At 35.7% G+C, this 24,715-nt stretch overlaps 2 protein-coding genes across 6 annotated transcripts in view; both read left to right on the forward strand.

The window, feature by feature from the left end:
• Nucleotides 1-24,715, forward strand: part of LOC105497240 (RAD54 homolog B) — a 114,734-nt gene that overhangs the window by 29,895 nt on the left and 60,124 nt on the right. Inside the window, exon 4 of one of the 5 annotated variants that reach the window (XM_011768214.3) lies at nucleotides 11,630-11,732. The exons of the other annotated variants lie outside the window; for them this stretch is intronic. Within the exon in view, the coding sequence (XP_011766516.2) occupies nucleotides 11,630-11,679 (50 nt within the window). The 3' untranslated portion in view covers nucleotides 11,680-11,732. Of the gene's footprint in view, nucleotides 1-11,629; nucleotides 11,733-24,715 lie in introns of those variants that run through there. 5 annotated transcript variants of the gene reach the window in all.
• On the forward strand, nucleotides 5,677-12,155 carry FSB (fibrinogen silencer binding protein). The gene is made up of 2 exons (XM_011768215.3): nucleotides 5,677-7,808; nucleotides 11,630-12,155. The coding sequence occupies exons 1-2, from the start codon at nucleotides 7,435-7,437 to the stop codon at nucleotides 12,153-12,155; spliced, it is 900 nt and encodes a 299-aa protein (XP_011766517.2). The 5' UTR covers nucleotides 5,677-7,434.

Here is a 24,715-nt window from a genome sequence, read left to right on the forward strand (position 1 = left end):
GTAGGAGATTCATACACATCTCAAAGGGACAGAGGAAGAATTCCCAATTATAAACTCTTCTTAGTTAGTGCTCTAAGAAAGGAAAGTCAGGGGCCTATAGTCAGGTGTTGGCTAGAATAAAGAGTAAACTTCTTTTGATAGCCCTGAACTTCTCCAGCTCAAAAGAAGACTGGAGCTTAAAAGAAGGCTGGGTATTCCAGGGCTGAGTGGAGGTGGGCTAGGCTACTAGAAGCCATGCTAGAGTTGGTCAAGGCTCTTAGAGCAAGAATTTGGATGGAGTTGTTGTTTGCCAAGAATTATTTACAGTTCTCATTAGTTTGCCTTGGATGTTTTTTGTTTTCATTTTAGAACCTTATTCTTTTTAATTGCTGCAAAGTATACAATGGTATGAATACATCATAGTTAATTTAGGTTGTTTTTAGTGTTCTTTTGACTATTAAAACCTCTGCAGTGAACGTCCTTGTGCATGTGGTCTTGTGAACATATGCATGTATTTCTCAGGAGTTGTCAGATCATAATGTGTTTGCATTACACTTTAATATGGTCTGCCAAGTTGCCTTCCAAAATGATTGCCATCATTAGTGTATGAGAGAATTTATTTTCCCAACTTCTTCAACCCATGTTACTAAACTTTTTTAACTTTTGCCAATTGAGTGAGGAGAACCTACTGTTATCTTTTAATTTGTGTTTCCCTGTTTACTTGTGAAGTTGAGTTCTTTGTATGTTGGACATTTATGTTTTATTCATTAAGTTATCTGTATTCTACATCCATTTTTCTATGGTATTTCATAAGCATAAAATTTATTTAATATACATTTTATATGATACAGGAGCCTTCATAAGTAAATGAAGACCCAAAAAATGGGTAAACTTTTTTTTTATTTTTATAGTTTATTATTTATTAATGCATAATAGTTGTACATATTTTGGGGGTGCATGTGATATTTTGATATATGCATACAATGTGTAATGATCAAATCAGTGTGTATTAACCAAAAATGTGACTCAATCAGTAGAGGTTTATTAAGCCAAAGTTTAAGGATGCACCTGGGAAAAACACAAGTCACAGGAGCGTCTGTTAACCTGTGCTTTCCAAAAGAGGGTTTCTGGAACTCAGTATTGAAGAATAAAGAGCAAGCAGAAGGGACAAAGGAAGGTAAGAGAGGCAGTGAGACAAATGGTTACATTTTTGTGAGGCTCTCATTAGTGCTCAGTAAATCTGTGTTTTACACAAGGTAAGGTAAACATTTGAAAAGATGAAGTAAAGAGTCAGTTATGCATCCATCTCGGGGGAGCCAAAGGAGTGAATTTTTTTTTTTTTTTAATAATTTCATTTTATTCCCTTGGGTTATTACTATTATTATTTTTCTTAAACTTTTATTTCAAGTTCAGGGGTACACGTGCAGGATATGCAGGTTTGTTAACATAGGTAAATGTGTGCTCTGGTGGTTTGCTGCAGAGATCATCCCATCACCTAGGTATTAAGCCAACATCCATTAGTTATTCTTCCTGATGCTCTCCCGACCATCCCTATAGGCCCCAGTGTGTGTTGTTCCCCACAACGTGTCCATGCGTTCTCATCATTCAGCTCCCACTTATTAGTGAGAACATGCGATATTTGGTCTTCTGTTCCTGAATTAGTTTGCTGAGGATAATGGCTTCCAACTCCATCCTTGTCCCTGCAAAAGACATGATCGAAGGAGTGATTTTTTGTCTTGTCTCTGTTCTGTACCTAAGAAGGTAAGCTTTTAATTGACATTGTCAGTGTGAGATTTAACAGAACTCAGTTTTAAGAGTTAAACTTAGGTTGCACACCCAAGGTTACAATTGGCATGTGCTGGTTTTATAGGTGGATATGTACCCTGAAAGGTTTAGTGACTAGGAAGGGATTTTCTTGTGAGAAATTTGTGAGGGAGGTATATGTCCTTTTCCCGTTGTGGGACCCTGACTTAACATGTAATGCTGTGACACAGGGTTGTGAAATTATAGCTCTGGGGGGAAGAGGAGGAAGGAAACGCATTGCATGACTAATTTTCTAGGTTTAACTTTCTCTTTAGTATAATGAGTTTAGGGTCTTAAGATTTTGATTTTCTTTTACAAGAGTAGTTAGGACAGCCATCACCTCAAACATTTTTTATGTTAGGAACATCCCAATTCTTCTATTTTGAACTATACAGTAAATTGTTGTTAACTGTAGTCACCGTATTATATTATTGAACACTAGATCTTATTCTTTCTATTTAACTGTCCTTTTTTTTTTTTTTGATACAGAGTCTTGCTCTGTTGCCCAGGCTGGAGTGTGGTAGTGCGATCTCGGCTCACTGCAAGCTCTGCCTCCCTGGTTCACACCATTCTCCTGCCTCAGCCTCCTGAGTAGTTGGGACTACAGGCGCCTGCCACCACGCCTGGCTAATTTTTTGTATTTTTAGTAGTAGAGACGGGGTTTCACCATGTTAGCCAGGATAGTCTTGATCTCCTGACCTCGTGATCTGCCCACCTTGGCCTCCCAAAGTGCTGGGATTACAGGCGTGAGCCACTGCGCCCGGCTTAACTGTACTCTTGTACCCATTAACCAACCTCTCTTAATCCCCACCTCTCCTTCTCAGCCTCTGGCCACCACTAATCAAGTCTCTACTTCATGAGATTCACCCTTTTAGCTCCCACATGTGAAAGAGAACATACGGTATTTGTCTTTCTGTGCTTGGCTTATTTCACTTAACATAATGTCCTCCAGTTCCATCCATGTTGCTGTAAATGACAGGATTTCATTTTTTATAACTAAATAATATTCCATTGTGTATATGCGTTGATGGACACTTAGGCTGTTTTTTTTTGCCTTTGTTTATTGACTGTTTTGTAAGCATTTTGTTTCACAAAAATCACCAACTGAAGTTAATAATATGTGATATTGTGGAATATATATTTGGCCTTTGACCCCATTTCCCTGGTATACAACTCCTAAAATCCTTAGGACCTCCAAAGTAATGTCTGTTTGTGTGCTAGTGATTGATTGATGGCTGACAGCCCCTAGGTAGTTTCAGGATGTGAGTTGGTTACCTGAAAGACCAAGGCACCATTAGAGAGGTGGAATGTTCAGCCTCATCCCTATCTCTGGGGAGAGGAGAGATACTGAGCGTTAAATTGATCACCAGTGGCCAATGATTTAACCACTCATGCCTATATAATGAAGCTTTCATAAAAAGCCCAAAAGCCCTGTGTTTGTAGAGCTTCGAGATAGCTGAACAAGTGGAGGTTTCTGGGGGTTGTGCCTGGGGTGGGCATGGAAACTTTGTGTCCCTTCCACCATAACTCGCCCTGTGCATCTCTTATATCTGGCTGTTCATTTGTATCCTTTGTAATATCCTTTATAATAAACTGGTAAGCATGTTTCTGGAGTTCTGTGACCACTCTAGCAAACTAATAGAACCCAGAGGGGATTGTGGGAACCCCAACTTGAAGCTTTTTGGTGAGATGTTCTGGAGGCCCAGACTTGTGACTGGTGGGGCCGTGGGGTTTGTGGTACTGAGCTCTTAATCTTTGAGATTTAACACTATCTCCTGGTAGATAGTGTTGGAGTTGAATTAGAGGACACCTGGCTACTCTCCACTGCAGAACTTATTTCTTGCTTGGTATGTGGGGAGAAACTCCCATACATTTGGTCACACAAGTCTTCCATGTTGATTGTTGTGGTGTAAGAGCAGAGGATAAACAGTTTGAGTTTTTTACTCTTAGACAGCACAATGATTCTTTATAAAACTCTATGACTACACCAACGAGCATTGGCAAAGAACAAAGAAATTATTCAGTTTCTTTCACCAGTTCCATAAACTGGCAGTGATTCATAGCATTTACACACATATTCGTAATGTTTTTAACAACTATATCCATGTCACCTTTTCATAGTCTGCTTTAGAAAGTCCTGCACAGTATTTTCCACTCAATTCTGCAGTAGTATAGCTTCTTTTTAAATTAAAAACTTGTCCATTCTATTTTCAAACTGGAAGATAATTTTATTGTAATATGATCAAAACAGTAATAAATATTTCAGATTAATCATCAATTACAGTTTACATAGGTTATCACTAATTTGTGCTGTCTGCATTGAGGACTAAGCTCTGATTTTTTTTTTTTTTTTTTTAAATCTTGCCCAAATTCCTATCTAAGGGGTCTGAGGAATCATGCTCTATAAACCATACATTCTCATCAGATGGGTTTTATTTAACCCTGTATATCATGACTTACTTTCCAGTCTGACTCTGGCGTAACATGGAAGAAAATAAAAATATTTTACCCCAAAACATGTTTCTCTGCCGTATCTTGAAATGGTCCTGCAAAGCCATACTTTGTGGGAAAAATCCACATTCTATAGATAATCTACTTTCCCCTTGTTTTCCTTCCTTCCTTTCTAGATCCAGGAGATAATCAGCTAAGAGCCAGGCACCCTTTTAGGTCTGATAATAAACAGTATAAAACCTGCTCTCTCTGAAGTCTGCTATCTGAGAGCGTCCTCTGCACAATAAAACTTGGTGCCTACAATCCTTTATCTTAACCTGAACATACATTTCCTTTCTATTGATCCCAGGTCTTCAGATAAACCAGAAAACGTTTGTAGCCTGGAACCCTACCCCACCCCCACCCCGCCTTGAGTTGTCCCGCTTTTCTGAACCAAACCAATGTATTTCTTAAATGTATTTGGTTGATGTCTCATGCCTCCCTAAAATATGTAAAACTAAGCTGTATCCCGACCACCTTGGCACATGTTCTCAGGGCCACCTGAGGGCTGTATCTTGGGCCATGGTCACTCATATTTGGCTCAGAATAAATCTCTAAACATATTTTATACAGAGTTTGACTCTTTTCGTTAATAGCATGATATATTCAAATACACTATGATCTGCTTCTTTCATTTTAATGCTGCCTGGAGTAGACCATGATATGGATGTATTGTATGCTTTTAACTCCAACTGATGTGCTTTTAGATTGCTTCCACTCTATGCAACTACATAGAATGCTTCATTGCTCTCGTGTGCATTTTGAGTATTTTTCTAAGGTAGATTCTGAGACATAAAATTACCACAATTTTAGAAGATTTCCTACTCATGTAAAATATTAGTAGATACTCCCAGATCACTATCCAAAATGTCATTTTACACTCCCTTCAGCGGTACAGAAGAGTACTCTTTCCCTTCTATCCTTATCCACTCCTGGAGTTTCCTTTTTTTATTTTTTTGAGGCAGGGTCTCACTCTGTCACCCAGGCTAGAGTGCAGTGGCATGATCATGGCTTACTGCAGCCTTAACCTCTTGGGCTCAAGTGATCCTTCCGCCTCAGGTTCCCAAATAGCTGGAACTATAGGCACATGCCACCACACCTGGATGATTTTTGTATTTTTTGTAGTCACAGGGTTTCTCCATGTTGCCCAGTCTGGTCTTGAACTCCTGTGCTCAAGCGATCCTTGGCCTCTCAAAACTGTGGGATTACCCATGTGCCACTGAGCCCGGCCTCACTCTTGGCATTTTAAGTCTTAAAAAATGTTGCCAATCTATGAATGAAAATCATTTTTAGTATATATTTCCCTGATAACTAGTGAGATTGAACATTTTCTCATATTTTAGTAGTATTTTATTCTTAACATAATACCTGTATTTCTTCTGAAAATAACAAAAATAATTATCTGAAGTATATACCCTGTGTTCTGTAATACCTGTATTTCTTCTGAAAATAACAAAATAATTATCTAAATAAAGTATATACCCTGTGTTCTTTCTTTGGTTCTCTTTTAATATTCTAAAAGCTCAGAAAAGGCTAGAATGATTTTGAGTACCTGTGGTCCAGTCGTTGTTGGGGCAGGTCGATTTTCTTTTTGCATCTCTATGGACAAGAATCATTTGCATTACTGATTTCTACAATTTACAGAGCTGTAAAACTGCTCAAAGACAGTGAAAGGGTAGAACTATTATGGAATCAAATTACTCAGTAGGGTATACCAGACAACACCTAGCATTCCATAGAACATCCAGCAATCTTTCACTGTTTTCTGAAAGATAATACATTTAAAGCTTTTAACACATTGGCTCGCAATGAGAGCTCAGGAAATTTAATTTGCTTCTCCGTTGTTAAAAGAATGAAAAACAAGATAATTGAGAATTTATAGCATTTCTGTGGAAATACAGTTCCCTGGGTAGGTGCTATATTTAGATTCACTTTTGATTTCATTGGGTCTTGCACAGTGCCTGGGAGCATTTATATATGTGGTCAGTAATTAAAAAAAATTATTTTTCCCACCTCTTAATACTTTGCAGTTGTTCAGTAATAGTTTGATTGGATAGAACTGTGTTCAAGTATGTTCTGATTTATTCCCCTATCTGGAAAAACATGTATATTGTGAGAAAATAGGTTTGTCTTGCTTACATTATTATGTATCATATATTTTCATACTGGGGTTAACAAATATATTCTAAGTACTGAAACTGGTGGCCTTGAAAATGGCTATACTAGCTGTTTCCTTTCATAGTCCAAACTGTGTGAATATAGCTAAATAAAAAATCTGGCTGTATTATAATAGCAAATGCGATTTCGTGTGTGGAGTCTTAAGGCGTGATTATACTGTTTCTCACCATGAATAGTGATTTTTTACACATGATAAGGCAGGCTAGCATATTCACATACATTACGGCTAGAATAATCCATTGCTCTAAAAACATGATTTTTAGATTGAGTGTTCTATAAAAATTTTTTCTTAACTGAAAAAAATATGCAGAGGCTAATGTAGACTGTAAAATGAAGGAGAAGCTTAGCTTTACCGTGGAGTCTGGGTCTGGGTGTAACCTAACTAGCTAGGGGATATGCAATTCCTGATTGACAGCAGGTCCAGCATTATGCAGATTTTGTAAGGGAGAACACTCAGCTCAGAAACAGTGATGAGAGGCTCTGTTAGGAATTACTGCATTCACCACTCATATCTTTTAGTTTTCTGTCTACTGGATTTGCAAACAAATAGCACAAAACAGTTCCTCTTTTGTTTTTATTAAAGTGATACTGCAATGCAGTTCAGTCTGTCAGCTAGGCATACGTGTGAAATTTGATATTCTCACTAAATTAGCTAATTTTTAGCTGTGTTCCATGCTTATCTCTAGACCTTTGTGTATTAAATCCTGTCTCGAGCTGTTCCTTTTATACACAAGTGTGTTTTGCTTGTGCCTTCCTGTCTTCTTCAGTGAGAAGCTTTATGTAGGTCAGGCTTGGCTTAAGCAGATTTCCTGAACCTGCGTCAGCTTAAGCTGGAGGAATTTTAATAAACCCTCCCCTGTAGGCGTGGGCCTAAATGAGGCTAGCCTAGTTAAGCCTGATCTTTTTCTGTTTGTGAAAAGAGCTGAGCAGAGCTGAAGGCTGCATGGTGGTTTCAGAAACTGCCTACTTAATTTGAAAAGAACAATGGTAGGAAAGGCTAGATCTTCCAATTTTACCTTATCCGAAAAGCTTGATTTGCTAAAGCTTGTGAAGCCATATGTGAAAATTCTCGAAGAACACACTAATAAACATTCAGTAATAGTGGAAAAGAATAGATGTTGGGATATCATAGCAGTTAACTATAATGCAATTGGAGTAGACCGCCCTCCTCGAACAGCACAGGGCCTACGCACCCTTTACAAAAGGCTCAAAGAATATGCCAAACAGGAGCTATTGCAGCAAAAAGATACCCAATCAGATTTTAAAAGCAATATTTCTGAGCCAACCAAGAAAGTTATGGAGATGATTCCCCAGATTTCCAGTTTTTGCCTGGTAAGAGACAGGAACCACACACAAAGGTAAGCTTTATTTTGTTTTGTTATGGAAAATTATGGCGCCTCCTATCTATTGGGCTTTGGCTTAGTCGTGATAGAGATATGCATAGTAAGCATCCCCACAACGGGAGCAATGAATAGTGTCTTTGTTTTGCATTTTTTAAAAAGAGAAAAGTGAGGCTATGAGGAATTTTTCTGTTGCATTTAAGCTACTTTTTACTGTCTTCCCCTCCCCCTTCCCTCCTGTAGTTTCTAAAAGTAAAGGTTAGGGAGGAATAAGTGGGATGAAATTTGTGACATAACTTCATAAACTTTTGAAGCTTTAAAATTAAATTATTTTGTTTGCTTCTGAGAGATACTTTTTTTCTCTTTTAGTATTACATTTCACTGGAATTTTCAATTTTATATAAAATTTATATAAAGTTAGCAGTTTCTAGAGAAATGGAACCTTTGCTTTTTTATGAATTGTCATTGTCTACACTTACTGAATATGTGTTAACTAACAAATATAACTTAAATCAATAAGTAAACTTGTTAATGGCATGATTGTGTATATGAAGACAGTTTAAATTATTTTTCTAACACATTTAAAATAAAGATGAACGCAACTAAAGGGAGTTAATGCCTAATTAGGGATTCAGTTTACTTAATAAAATTAAAAGTTTTTTTTTGTTTTTATTCCTTAATGGTCTAGTTTCACTTTGATCTTGGATCATATAGGAAAGAGTAAACTTTCTCTTACTGCTTTGCAAGGATATCAAATTATGAATTTTAAAATACCCCTAAGAGCAACTGGGTTATTTTAGAGTTAGAAGCAATTTTTTGGTTAAACTTGTGTTCTATGTAACTGTTTGCCTTGGAATTTTCAAAAGTATTATCTTGCCACTAATTCAGATTGTAACCTCTGGCAAAATATAAAGATGGCAGCTACATTCTTATTCTGAACCATTTAGATTAAACAAATTGTAAACTCCTTGTTAGTTTGAGGAGCCTTTCACACAAAGCTTTACACAATGTGCTTTTCTATTGGTGGAAGAGGCATTATATAAGCAAATTATTGATTACTGTGAAATCCCTTTGAAATTAGAAGAGAAACAGAAAAAAACCACTTTGTAGCCAAGTGCATATGTTATTTTCGTAATTTACTAGGAAAGTATTTTTGAGCCTAGCTTCTTACCAGATATTGCTTATTTCTACTTGATAGCACAGTAAAAAAATACCACCAGTGGGAATCCAGGACGTGAATGCACAGTGGATTAATTCTTGGGGCCACTGGTTAAAATGTTCACTGTGATGACAAAAGATGAAATCCCAATAGCTGGATATCCAGAAAACTACACAGTAAAATTGTTTTATACTATGCTACTTATGCAGAATTTTGTCCCCCTTGAACCCTGGAGAAAAATGCTTTTTGCATTGCAGGTATAAAACTGTACCCTGTGGTTAGTAGGTAAAGGTTTTTATAATTTGAAAACTACATGTAGAAACTGTGATTTTAATTAGTTGCGTATTTTAAAAATACAATGAGTATAGAAGAGAAACAATATATAAATATACAAGTATCTGGTTATATTTTGACCATTTGTGTGTGTATGTTTACAATATTCACACACACAAAAATCTTTTGGGATATCAACATTTCTCTGATAAAAATGAGTTGATTTGTGCGTTTCTATACCTATGACTTAAATAATATCAATTTGTTAGGTTTTAAAGGGAAGAATGTGAGAAACATCCCTCTTAAATTCTTGTGTTACTGTGTCTACATTGACATTTTCTCTGTGTTAGCTTATTTCTTTAATCTATATATTTAATGTGCTTACATTTATTTGATTGACATCATCCTTGAATCTTAATAATCTCAGAAGTTTATAATTATTCTATAATCTTAACTATACTTCTACATAAATATGCCTGTTAATCTTACCAAACTCTTCCTTTTTAATAAGGAAAATACAAGTGTTTGCGTTGTTTAAAATACTTAAAAATATATACCTGTTTTGTAAGGCTATTTATTTCGGTAACTCACATTGACTTATGTCTTTATTTTTACCTCTTCCTAATATCAGTTTTTATTTTGTGTTTTTGTAAACTGATCTTCAAAGTTCTGATTCTCAAGTCCTTCTCTGTCATTTTTGTGACCTGCTCTAAAGCTTTTTTTCTCCCTTTTTACATTGTTATGCCTTGGTTGTAATGTTTTAGCTAAAATGGAATGGAATGTTCCAGATATAAGGCATATTTTTAATTTACTTGGGAGTATAATGTCTATGTTTATACTCTTATTTTACCTACTAATTTGAAATAGTAATTATGTGATTTTAAAAACTTAATTTTCATATGCAATTTTAACCTTTTCCCATTCCAGGTTTTAGCAGAGCTATTAATAGAAGCAGAGCTTACACTTTGAATTAGATTTATAATTAATTGTTTTGTTTTTGGAAATCATAAAATGACACAAAGAGAGACAAGAACAAAAATGAATTTATATAATCTACAAATAGTTTTTTTATTATATACTATGTATATGTTTCATTTTGTCTCTTAGATAAATATCTGATATTTCTGGCAATTTAGTGCCATTAATAAGTAATGTATGAGTAGTTTTAATCTTTTTCTATGCATTCTACTTGAACTTGTTCCAGCATTTTCATCATCCATGTAGAATGTATTCCTTTAATTACGTTTCTTATATGTAAAATCTTCTCTAAATAATATTAAATAAAGTATTTCCATTAATGTTCAATAATCTAATTTCCCTTTATAACTTTTATTTTTAAATTAGGCAGAAGCATAAATTTAAAAAAAAAAACCTCAAGGAGCAGATATTCTTAATTCACAGCTTCACGTTATACATAAAATTATGTTTATAAAACATAATTTTAAGGTTTATTGCCTTAATAGTATCATAACTTGTCATATTAAAGTTTAAATTATGCTAAAGCTGTAGTTGTCTCCATTAGGAATGCATAGTTGGTGGAAATTATGTGTAAATTTAATAAACCTTTAATATATCTGTATAGGCCATTAAAAATGTTTCATTAAAAAATCATTTAGTTTGTTCTTTTCAGTCATTCAACACATAATGAGCACCTCCTAGGTTCTAAGTACAGTACCTACTAGGTACTGAGTATGCAGTTGTGGATTAAAACCGTTGCTCTTGTGAACTTTACCTGACCAGTGATTGAAAGACTTAAAGAGCAACTGAGTCATGCGGTTCAGGATAGGTAAAAGGGAAGTTTTTCCTATCAGATAAAAGCATCTGAAATAAGAAAGGATAACCTCCAGTAGTTGAGCATATCCCAAAGCCATATACAATCTTTATGTTTTATTTTTTGGGCAAATGCAGAAATAGTACCTCCCATAGTTGGCCTGTCACTGTCCTCTTAGAAGTTATGGGCCTTGGTGGTTTTAAGATCAGTCCAGGAGAGCAGAAGCAGGAAGTCTAGGGCTAAGGTATGGGGATAGTAAGACTGAGAATGCATTAAATGGCTCTTTACACCATTTGAAAACCTTAGGGTTGTGGGAAAGATTGTTGTCTGTTTGACAACATTAAAACTGACTTTTCTTTGTTATTTTCTTCATTGGCCTTCTATAATATTTGTAATTTCCTGCCCCTTAAAAGTACAATTTTAAAGTTAAGGATGGGGGAGATCTTTAAGTATATATTATTGAAATCCCAATCTTAGTCACTTTAATGTATTTCAAGTGTTAAGATTTTTTTTGTTTTGTAACTTTATAGTTTTAAAGCTTCATAATTTAATGTATATTAAATATAAAATTATGCTATAAATATACTCTTTTTTTCATTTGATTTACATATTATAATGCTTTTTTGTGTGCTATAGTGCAAACTTGGATGAGGAGGCACAGGCTGGTACCAGTTCACTACAGGTAATGTTGGATCACCATCCTGTTGCTATTACAGTGGAGGTGAAGCAAGAAGAAGACATTAAACCACCTCCTCCACTGGTTTTAAATTCTCAACAGAGTGATACTTTAGAGCAAAGAGAAGAACATGAATTAGTACATGTTATGGAAAGATCCTTGTCGCCTTCACTTTCCTCTGTTGATATGAGAATGACATCGTCTCCATCTTCTATTCCAAGGAGAGATGATTTTTTTCGGCATGAGAGTGGTGAACACTTTAGGTCACTATTAGGGTATGATCCTCAGATCCTGCAAATGTTGAAAGAGGAGCATCAGATAATTTTAGAAAATCAAAAAAATTTTGGATTGTATGTTCAGGAGAAGAGGGATGGATTGAAAAGAAGGCAGCAGCTAGAGGAAGAGCTACTAAGAGCAAAAATTGAAGTGGAGAAGCTGAAAGCAATTCGCTTACGGCATGATCTACCTGAATATAACAGTCTCTAAGTTTTTTTTTCAATCTTGCAATTTGATAATTTTGATTTTGGCCAAATTACTTTAATTTGGGAATATCCTGAAACAAAATACACGTTCTTGAAAAATGTTAATCTCTATTATGGAAAAACTTTTTTGATATAATTTTCTAATTATTTTCTTTTGAGATATTAAAATTTACTGGTTGGTTGGCATGGTTATAGTTTTTATTGTCTTCTTTTTTTTTTCCCGTAAGTTTAATTGTTGACCTTACAAAAGATGTTTTATTCTGATCACTAATATATACACAAATACATAAACAAACACATATTCTTTCAAAGTTCTGAGTCTTTTTTTTTTTTTTTTTTTAACATTTTTAGTTAGAACTTTGAAAGCGGTAATTAGAGATTTTTAAGTCAGTCTAATTTAGGAGCTATACTAACCTAATACCAAGAAGCTTGTCTGTATGACATTGGTTTTTATGCTTTTATCTTTTGAAGGAGTAAATCCTAGGATTTTAGAGATGGAAGATATTTGGAGAACACTTTTTTCCATCTCTGCAGTTTAGGGGTAATGAAACAGGTCCAGGGAGAACTCAATGACTTACTTAGGGTAACAAAGCTATTTATGGCAGAGCAGAGACCAGCACTCAGTTTTTCTTTGTGTAATTTCCCTCCCTCTATTTGATAGAAGTAAATATCCACCAAAATATTCTCTAGATTTAAATATTAGAAGCATTTGTTTCATAAAATTGCCTTTAAAGATTGTTAGGTTGTGAAATCAGAATAATTATATAAATTACCCCATTCTCTCTCTCTTTTTGTTCCAGCAAAATAGATAAGGTATTCCATTGAAGCTATTATATATTTTGGCTGTGTGATTTAAAGACATCTCTTAATTCATTTTAAATGTCCTGTTCTGGAAAAAATTTCTTTCACAGTAAAAATCAGAATGAACAAAATTAAAATGTTATGTTTTTTATGAGTATTATTTTAGTATTCGTGGAAATAAAACCTCAATTCTTAAAGCATACATATTGAATTTATATTAAATCTCTAATATGTATGTTACTTAAGAATTTCTATTTTTGCTGGGGCTTTGTTGAGAAATGATTTTTAAGCCAAGGTTTAGAATGGAGTGGGTGGAATTTCAGCAGTGAAGGGGACCATGGATGTTTGAAGCCAGAGTGAGAAGCTGGAAAAAAGAGGGATGGGAAAAAGTGGATTGAATGTATAAACACAAATGCAGTGGTGAGCCAGTAATTTTAAGTGAATGTAGAGAGAGTCAGTTTGGGCTATGGTATCCTGGACTAGGAAGGACATCTCCCTGGACTAGGTAGGGCAGCTGCTGTTTAGCTCCAGCAGAATTTTCACATGCGGGAATAAACCAGAAATCTGCATTTTTAATGCAGAATTTTCCAATTTAAAAATGTTTGCAAATAACACAAAATGCTTTTAAAACATTATACAGACAACATGTGAGTGGGCCTCATTGAGCCATTGGGCTTCCAGTTTGTGGCCTTTGGAGTAGAGCAATGGTTTTCCAAGTATGGGTCCTGACCTGCTGCATCAGCATCACTTGAGAGCTTGTTAGAAATGTAAATCCAATTTCAACTGAATTAGAAACCCTGGGGATGGGGTCAGCAATCTCTTTTAATAAACCCTCTAGAGATTCTGATGCATGCTAAAGTTTGAGAACCAGTGAAACAGAGTATTTTGGAATCTCGCTTGGTGCCCAAATCATGCTAGTCTCAAAATTTTTGTTAAAGAGTAGTTTAAAGTGAACTGAGGGATATAAATTTGGGTGATAGTTGGTACCAGATTATGAATTACATTAAATATAATTTTTTTTTTTTTTTTTTTTTTTTTTTTTTGAGATAGAGTCTTGCTTTGTCGCCTAGGTTGGAGTGCAGTGGCACGATCTTGGCTCACTGCAATCTCCGTCTCCCAGGTTCAAGCGATTCTCCTCCCTCAGCTTCCCAAGTAGCTGGGACTACAGGCGCCCCATTATGCCCAGCTAATTTTTTTGTGTTTTTAGTAGAGACAGGGTTTCACCGTGTCAGCCAGGATGTTCTGGATCTCCTGACCTCGTGATCTGCCCGCCTCCCAAAGTGCTGGGATTACAGGCGTGAGCCACCATGCCCAGCCTAAATACTATTTTTAATGAGTCAGACTTAATGTACAATGGGAAGCCATTGAATGCTTTGAATTAAGGGGGTAATTTCATTATAGTTGTGATTTAGGAGGAGTGGCATTTAGGGACAGGCATTGTATTGAGAAGAACTTAAATCAGAAATTTAAGTTATGGCTATAGAAATAGAAAAAAATGAACTCTTTAAGGTACTATTTTAGTATGTTGACTGCTTAATTTCATTGGTTGGATTAAAAAGAGTGTTTTATAGCTGGTAGAGTTAACTTTTTTAATTATAAAGATGCCCTGAATATATAATATATTATATCCTTTTGACAATGTTACCTTTTCTCTTTAATCTGTGCTATGACTTTTCTTTGAGTCTAATCAATCTTGTAATTCTTAATTTGAGGTAATGTTTCCCAGTATAATTCTACTAAATACATCTTGGCAGTAGTAAGCTTTATTTTTTTAAATTATTGAAAGCGCATATATGAGATGTAATTCACTTTACAGTTTCAGCATGCTACTAAGAATTGATAATGAATGTTCAATTTGAATGTTGGCTTTTACAGCAAATCAGAGTTTTCCCAAGTGTGTTCTGTGGAACGTTAATTCTGTGAGATGTTTCTAGAAAAGAGATCTGTGTTCAAAAAAGATTTTTTTTTGGTGGTTAGGTTCTAAAATAATTGTGGAAGGAAAAAATTATGTATATACAAGGTAGCCCTTGAAAATTCCTTTGCTGCCCATAAAATAGCGTAAACATAGTCTGCTACAGTCGTATTTTTCTCCAGCATTGTTTAAGATTGCTTTTTCTTTAGTGTGTTAGGTGACACAATTCATTAGCATTTAGGGGCTGTACACAATAAGAAACTTATTTTAAGGTATTTTTAAACACCAGAATCACACTCTGAGTTTACTGCAGCAACTTTTCCAAGTCAATCTTGTTTTTCTCCAAGTCAATCTTGCTTTTAATTTGCAGAAGTTTAAATGCATATAATATGCTCATTGTCTACCTCCTCTTGTACAACCATGATTAACATAGTATAGTTTATGAGAATTCCTGAATAAAGAAAATTATTTATTTGACCATAGAATCCTTTTTGGAGGCTGTTTATTATCTTACAGAGTATCTTAGGGTAATTTGGAACCAAACCTTTTTTTTCTTCTTTTTTATATTGAGAGTTTTTTGAGTTTGGGGACTGCTTACCAACTAACATTAGCAGTTTTTGTTGAGGACAAGTTTCATTAAGGAGAATATATAGGGGCAAGTTTGCTAGTACAATGGAATATACACTTGGCTCTCTATCTGCAGGTTTCACATCTGCACATTGAACCACTGTGGATTGAAAATATTAGGCAAAAAAATAAATAACAATACAACAATAAAAGTAATACGAAATTTAAAAATACAGTATAACTGAGGTAGGAGTTGGGCTAAGCCCCAGTTTTGGGGCTCACTTGTCCTATATCCTAACAACTATTTACATAGTAGTTACATTTGTTTTAGGCATTGTAAGTAATCTAGAGATGATTTCAAGTATATGGAAGGATGTGTGTAAATTGTATGTGAATACAAACATTTTATATAAGGGACTTGAGTATCTGTGGATCTTGATGGGGTAGGGGGTGTCCTGAAACCATTCCCCCTTGGATACTGAGGGATGACTATACACTTAAGCCACCAAACATCCTGCATACCATAGACAATTGTTTGGGGGCCATGAGTTTTCATTACAAAATGTAATGCTGGGAGAACATAGAGAAGAGTGATTTTGTTTTTTAAATGTAGACTTGATTCTGTAGAAATATACTACATTTGAGAAATATACTAAGTAAATAGATTATTTCATCCAATACATTAGTAATTTAGATAGTGGATAGCCACTTTCCTATCTTTCTCTTATCCATATGAATGTAAATGGATATGTTGTTACAACTTATGATTTTCTAAACTAGCTGTGATTTATAATGACATCCTGAGAAAAGTCAATGAAACTCATTTCCAATGAATACCAGATTTCTTAAAATAGTCAAATATTTTTCTTTTTTGTATGATGAGATATCAACTTGGTGTTATTTCATTTTTTTTTTAAGGAGTCACTCTACCCTGTTCTATGTTTACTTATGTGAAAATGTTTAAAATACGAGTTTTTTTTTAATGTGCCTTCTTTTAGAGTAATGTCAACTTTTAAATACACATGTTTAAATAACTTAGAGTGTAATAAATTGTGTTTAATATATACTGTAGATAATGATGGTTAAATGCTTTGTTAACACATGTTCTTTTAAATACAAGATAATGCTTTGTACTGATTTGTGTACTTTTTTTTGTGTGCCGTTAAGACAAATAATTCGGTACTGTAGAGGTAAAATTTTTCGATGAGGTATAATTGAAATACATTATTTAGATGATTATGTTGTAATAGATGGCCAATGTACCATATCTAAATACCACATTTCATTTTTTTTTCAAATGTTAAGAGCCACAACTTCTCAAAATCACATATTTGACAGTGAATTTGATTGTTAACACTTAAAAATAATTAGATGAAATATGGTTGCCTACTTAAACAAGAGTAAGTTCTTAGAATATGCTACCTAATTAAACATTAACAGTCAAGCAAAATCTTTGTATACGATTTTGAGAAATTGTTCAATATATTTTTATATATCTTTTATATTGATTAAAGCTAGTAGTTATAATTTGAACATATTATTTATTTTTAGTTTCCATTTGCTTTGTAATAGTGGAAAGCAAAATAAATGAGTAAATAAAAATAAAAATAAAAATATCGCTCATATCAGTCCAGACAACTTAAACTAAAAGGATATATCATTATAATTCCACTTTGCTAGCAGGTCTTTTTTGTTTTAAAATTTATGTGTGAATTCACCTCTGTTACAAATTTTTTTTTTCCCTAATATTTTATTAAGAAACCCTTTAGACATACAGAAAAATTTAAAAGATAGTTACAATAAGTATCCATATACCTACCACATAGATTCTGCAATGAATGTTTTGCTATACTTGCTTCATCACATATTTATCCATCAGTTCTTTTTTTTCTTTTTTTTTTTTGAGACGGAGTCTCGCTCTGTCGCCCAGGCTGGAGTGCAGTGGCCGGATCTCAGCTCACTGCAAGCTCCGCCTCCCGGGTTTACGCCATTCTCCTGCCTCAGCCTCCCGAGTAGCTGGGACTACAGGCGCCCGCCACCTCGCCCGGCTAGTTTTTTGTATTTTTAGTAGAGATGGGGTTTCACCATGTTAGCCAGGATGGTCTCGATCTCCTGACCTTGTGATCCGCCCGTCTCGGCCTCCCAAAGTGCTGGGATTACAGGCTTGAGCCACTGCGCCCGGCCCATCAGTTCTTTTTTTTAAAGGAAAAATATGACTTCAAAACAAGTTGTAGAATTAGAATAATTTACCGTTAAGTACTTCAGCATGAGTATTACTAGAGTTCATTATTTATTTGGGCATGTGTGTTTTTTAGGTAAGATTTGCATACAGTGAAATGCACAAATTTAAAATACACCATTTGGTGAGTTTTGATCCACAACTGTGTAGCTCAAACCTCTGTCAAGATTTAGAACATTATCACCTCTGAAAGTTCTCTCTTGCCTGCTTCTAATCAGTCTTCTTGCACGTCAGGCAACCGTTGTCCTAATTTAAAAAAAATTATAGATTAAGTTTTGCCCATTCTAGAACTTCATATAATTAGAATCGTACAATATGCATACTTTGTTTCTGTTTTTTTCATCTATCTTAGTGTTTTTAATATTCATTCATGTTTATCCATCCTCCTATTTGTAGCGCATTGCTTTCTGTTGCTGAGCAGTATTCCATTATATACATATACCACACTTTGTTTATCTATTATCTTTTGATGGACTTCTTGGCAATTTCCATGTTTTTTGGCTATTATGTATAAAGATTCTATGAATATTCTTGTGCAAGTTTTTCATGGGCATAATACTAGATTAGGGAACCATATAGATTTAAGCTTTAAGAAATTGCCAGACATTTTCTAAAGTGATTATATAATTTTACACTTCCATCAACAGGGTATGAGGTTTTTTTTTTTTTTTTTTTTTTTTGTAATCTTTGCAAAAGGCTAGGCATAGTGGCTCACACCTGTCATCCCAGCAATTTGGGAGGCTCCAGTGGGTGGATCGCTTGAGGTCAGGAGTTCGAAACCAGCCTGGCCACCATGGTGAAACCCTGTCTCTACTAAAAATACAAAAATCAGCTGGGTGTGGTGACAGGCGCCTGGAATCCCAGCTACTCAGGAGGCTGAGGCAGGAGAATTGCTTGAATCTGGGAGGCAGAGGTTGCAGTGAGCCCTGATCACACCACTGTACTCCAGCCTGGGCAACAGAGTAAGACCCTGTCTCAAAAACCAAACAAACAAAAAAAACCCCTTTGCATGTTCAGTGATTGGAATGTCAGAATTGAAATTGACAAATAATTTTTGTAATATTTAAGTGTATTCAAAATGCTGGGCAGGTAATTTAGATACCTGGGAATATTGTAGTTTATTGGTTTTTTGTTTTTTCATTTTAGTACTAGTTGCATATATGCTTTGACATGAGGTATTGAAGAAATACGAAATGTGTAGTCTCTGCTATGCTTATAAAACAATTCTGAAAATGATCTTTAATGCAAAGAAATATCTTCTAGGTTTACTTTATACTTAATTGATACTTACATTTAGTTACATTCAATCTCTTATTAGATAAAGAAAACTGAGTATCAGTTTGAAGGGATTTGTATATTAATGTTTGTATGCTTTTTAGTGTAATAAAAACTTTCAATCTTAAATTTATATTGAAGTTATATGTTAATGCATATTAAACATTGTGGTAGGTTTTGGTAATTTTAAAACTCAAAACATGAGCTGCAAGAGTATTTACATTCTTTATTGAATTTGATTATATGAGACATTTTAAATTTCATTTGTGCCATTGAAAACAATGTATTTAGAATTGTTAAACAAAAGAGTATTAGGCTGGATGCGGTGGCTCATGTCTGTATTTCTAACACTTTGTGAGGCTGAGGCAGGAGGATTGCTTGAGTCCAGGAGTTCGAGAGCAACCTGAAGACCTCATTTCAATTAAAAAAAAACAAAAAGAATATTAAAGGCTTAGGTTTATGAGATGTACAATTAAGTCATTCAACTCTAGAGTGGCTAAGCTTAGGAACTGTTCATTAAGATGATAATGCCCACTATTAATATTAAATGACATTATTTCCCTTGATCAAAACATGGTTTTAAGCATCCTGCCCTTATGATTTTTTTTTTTTTTTTTTGAGATGGTGTCTCGCTGTGCCACCCAGGCTGGAGTACAGTGGCACAGTCACAGCTCACAGGAGCCTCAGCCTACTGGGCTCAAGCAATCTACCTGCCTCAACTTCCTGAGTAGCTGGAACCACAGGTGTGCACCACCATGCCCAGCTAATTTTTGTATTTTTTATAGAGACAGAGTTTCGCCATGTTGTCCAGACTGGTCTTGAGCTCCTGGGCTTGAGTGATTCTCTCACCTTGGCCTCCCAAAGTGCTGGGATTATAGGTGTGAGCCACTGTGCCCAGCCGCCTTATGAATCTTGCAGATAGGCCTTCAAGTCTCTTGTTTATGCTGACCACTTTTTGGTATTGATTTGGCAAGCACATTACAGGGTCAAGGGGAAAATAGATCAGAACCCAGTTTACAGTTAAGAAATTACAGAGTGGGATTGTTAGGGGTGGTTATTCTGGGACATAGCAAATTAGTCAGTATTTTCTGTAATACAAGTTGTCTAGATATAGGAGGTTATGTTCTACTATTCCATGTTCCCAACCATCTCGTTTTTACCTTTTGGAATTATTCACCCTCTCTATTCCCTGCTGTATGGCCTACATAGTTTTAAAAATGGGAGTAATTGGGAAAGGGACAAGGGCAAACGTCGATGGTGTAAACATTAAGGGAGCACTTACTGTGTGGCAAATACTGTTGTAAGTGTTTTACATGTATTCACTAATCCTTGCTCACAGTAGGTTTGTGAGGTGTTAGTATTATATTCATTTGATAGATTTATAAACTGGCACAAAGGGGTTAAGTAACTTATCCAGGGTCACAGAGCTAGTAAGAGGCAGACTTAAGACTCTAACCCAGCCAGTCTGTCTCCATAGTTCATGCCCTTCTACTGTTCTGCAAAAGAAAAGTGTATATCTGAGAATCTTATGGTATTTCAAAGTTACTTGTAAGTAATTTCTGAATTATCAGAATTTAGTTATCTCATTCATCATTTTTTCTGGGAGCTGGTGGGATAGTGGCAGGGAGGGTCTTAGACATAACAGCTATTCTCTTAGACCCTGGGAATACAATACAGTATTTTACTCCAGGATGTTTTTCCCAGCCTTTTGATGAAGACATTCTTTTTACCCGCTCTTTAGGGCAAAAGGGGAAGTATGTTTTTCTCTTAGATAACCTAATTAAAAAACAGAGAAATTTTAACTGTGCAGAAATATTTTGTCAGTTTTTAATTCAATGCACAGTGACTGCTCCTGGTAGAAATAATGCAAAAAGAGAAGTAATTAAAATTGACTAAAATTGCACACAGCAAAATTTTTTAGAGTTCAAAAACTAATGGAAGCATTCTGTCTTTTGTTAATGCTAAAAACCTCAAAACTTTATCTGGGAAGATTGGGCTTGGTAAAACAACAAAGATTAACCCATGAAAGCTACAAATTTATCTAAAAACTGGTAAGTTTTCTTGACTAAAACTTGTTGGATTAATACCATCCTGATAATATTTAGCTGTGCAAAATTTGACTCAGTAAAACTGCATTTGGTAGAAATTATGGTTATAAAAGAACATGTTCATAAAAGTTTTCACTGATCAATGAAATAATATGGTACATAAACAAGTGACTGAAACTTTGTTATAAATTTACTTCAAAAATGATCCTGATGGTAACAAGTTTTTTTTTTTTTTTGAGATGGAGTCTGACTCTGTTGCCCAGTCTGGAGTGCAGTGGCACCATCTTGGCACACTGCAACTCTGCCTTCTGGGTTCAAGCAATTCTCCTGCCTCAGCCTCCTGAGTAGCTGGGACTACAGGCGCCCACCACCACGCCTGGCTAATTTTTTGTATTTTTAGTACAGATGGCGTTTCACCATGTTAGCCAGAATGTTCTTGATCTCCTGACCTCGTGATTAGCCGGCCTCAGCCTCCCAAAGTGTTGGGATTACAGGGGTGAGCCACTGTACCTGGCCGGTAATAAGTCTTTGTCAATGAAAATGAAAAATTAGGTAATAATGGAAATGAGGACAGAGTTACATTCTAACGCAACTCTTAATGAAAATGAATTTTAAGATAAATACATATATATGTATATTGATACATATTCTTTTTCCCAATTAGTCCCATTTTTAAAATTATGTAGGCCATAAAGCAGGGAATGGAGAGGGTGAATAACTCCAAAAGGTAAAAACAAGATCATTGGCAACATAGGATAGTGGAACATAGCCTCCTATATCTAGACTACTTGTATTATGAAAATATTGACTAATTTGCTATGTCCCAGAATAACCACCCCTAACAATTATATATATATAATTTTTTGTGTATGAGGGGGCTTTCTAGAAAATTCTGAAACTGGATTTAGAATTGGCGAAAATTGGAAAATTCTAAAAGAGCTATAACACTAAAAGATAATTATATACATATATTTATATATGTGTGTGTGTATATATATATGTATTTTTCTTTTTTTTTTTGAGACGAAGTCTCGCTCTGTTGCCCAGGCTGGAGTGCCAGTGGAACGTTCTTGGCTCACTGCAACCTCCGCCTCCCGGATTCAAGCGATTCTCGTGTCTCAGCTACCCAAGTAGCTGGCACTACAGGCATGTACCACCATGCCTGGCTAATTTTTGTTTTTTTAGTAGAGACGGAGTTTCGCCACTTTGGCCAGGCTGGTCTCAAACTCCTGACCTCAGGTAATCCGCCTGCCTCAGCCTCCCAAAGTGCTGGGATTACAGGCGTGAACCAGTGCGCCCAGTTGATAATTGTATTTTAATTAGATGTTTTTATAAACATTTAGTCAAAATGTACCTAGAGTCAAAATAGCAGTTTTTGAAAAGTATCTTGTTCTGTGAGTATGGTGATGAACAAATCGAAACAGACTCTCAGGACTTTATAAATTACTGGGGAAGGCTGACATTAAATAATTTGTTACATAACTAATTATTGAGATAATGTTGAGGTAATAGGGTGGCTAGGTCTAATTTGGCAATTGGAAATTTAAGTTGTACAGAGAGTGGAAGTTAATTTAGATAAGGGCATTAGAAGAAGACAGGAAAAAGTCTCTATAGCTGGAAATAGCATACTTCCTTCAAGATTACTAAGACTCATAGATTTTAAGCAAGAGGGATACATTATCAGATTTACATTTAAAAATAGATAACTACAATTTGGAAAACGTCTTTAGAGAATAGAGGTGGCAAAAGAAGCTCTCAGTAGACTTGTTGGGAAGCCCCTGCCGTAATACCGAAATTCAGATCAGAGATGAGTTGAAAAAAGTGGAGGCAATGGAGAAGGATACAATACATAACTCTGAAAACCTGGTGGGGGGCAGAAATATCTGAATTTTGTGGTTGATTGTCTGTGGGACTGAAAAAGTAGAGAGTGTCAAGGATGATTTCCAGTTTTCTGGCTTGAATAAGGACGAGACATGGGGAAACCAAAGGAGGAACAATTTTTGGAGAAAAGATACGTGGACATGATGAGTTTGAGATGTTTATGAGATGTGTGGACATGTCTGGGAGGCAACTGGATATGCAGATCAAGAGTTGTAATCTGGGCTGGAGAAAAAAAAGGTTGTTAGTACCTAGGCAGCATTGAAGCCACTGAAGTGGATGGGCTACTTAAAGAGAAGAGGTGCACAGTGAGAGAACATGGCCTAGAAGCCAGTTCTGAAGAACTCCAATAAATAAAAGGTAGATGAAGTACGAACTGGCAAAGATGTCTAAGAAGAAGCAAGCAAAGAGGTAAGAGGAAAATTTGAAGGATGTTAGAGAAGCTACAAAAGTATAGTTCAGTATTTCTAGGAGGAAGTAGTCAATATTGTCTAATGCTTTTGAGAACTTTGATTAGGACTAAAAACAACCTGTGGGTTTATAGACGAAGAGCTGCTAGTAACCTTTAACAGGGCAGTTTCAGGGGAATGACGACTGGAAGCCAGATTGGAGCAGTTGAGGAATGATTGGGAATTTGAAGAAGCAGAGGCGGTGTGGGGGTGGGAGTGTTTGGATACTTGAAGTTGAAACAATGGGGTAGACAGCTTCTTATGGTATGAAAACATCTCTTGTTTTTTTGAGACCATGTCTCGCTTTATTGCCGAGGCTGGAGTGCAGTGGTGTGATCTCGGCTTACTGCAACCTCCGCCTCCAGGGTTCAGGTGATAGCTGGGATTACAGACACCCACTACCACGTCTGGCTAATTTTTGTATTTTTAGTAGAGGCGGGGTTTCATCATGTTGGCCAAGCTCGTCTCGAACTCCTGACCTCAGGTGATCTGCCCGCCTTAGCCTCCCAAAGTACTGGGATTACAGGCCTGAGCCACCGCGCACGGCCAAAAACTTCTCTTTTTATGTATGTGTTTCTTCCTGCAATACATGTTTCTCCCTGAAATATATCACATAATAATCTTGACCTTATTTTTCCATGCTATGTTTTTTTCCCATGATTTACTGTGGAGAAAGGAGTTTTATTAAGTAGGAAGTCAAAGAGTGACCCTGTTAAGAGCTCTTTGGGAGGCTGAGGCAGACCAGTCGCTAAGCTCATGAGTTTGACACCAGCCTGGGCAAAATGGTGAAACCCCGTCTCTACTGAAAATATGAAAAAAACAAACAAACAAACAAACAAACAAACAAAAACTAGCCGGGCTTGGTGGTGCATGCCTGTAGTCCCAGCTACTCAGGATGCTGAGGTGGGAGGATCGCTTGAGCCTGGGAAGTGGAAGTTGCTGTGAACCAAGATCACACCACTGCACTCCAACCCGGGTGACAGAGTAAGACTCTGTCTTTAAAAAAAAAAAAAAAAAAATCAAGTTGTCTTTGGCCCTTTTACTACAGCATGTTGATATATTGATGTAGAGTACAATCATCTTGCTTAATGACAGGGATATGTTCTGAGAAATGCATTGCTAGGTGATTTCGTTGTGCGAACATCGTGGAGTGTACTTCCTCAAACCTAGATGGTATAGCCTGCTACACACCTAGGCTATGTGGTATATAGCCTATGGTTCCTAGACTGTAAACCTGTACTGCATGTTGCTATACTGAATACTGTAGACAGTTGTAACACAGTGGTATTTGTGTATCTAAACATATCTAGAAATAGAAAATATACAGTAAAAATATGGTATTAAAATCTTACAGGACCACCAACATATATGTGGTCTGTGGTTGATCAAAACCTT

This window comes from Macaca nemestrina, chromosome 8 (assembly GCF_043159975.1).
Source record: "Macaca nemestrina isolate mMacNem1 chromosome 8, mMacNem.hap1, whole genome shotgun sequence".
Lineage (NCBI taxonomy): Eukaryota > Metazoa > Chordata > Mammalia > Primates > Cercopithecidae > Macaca > Macaca nemestrina.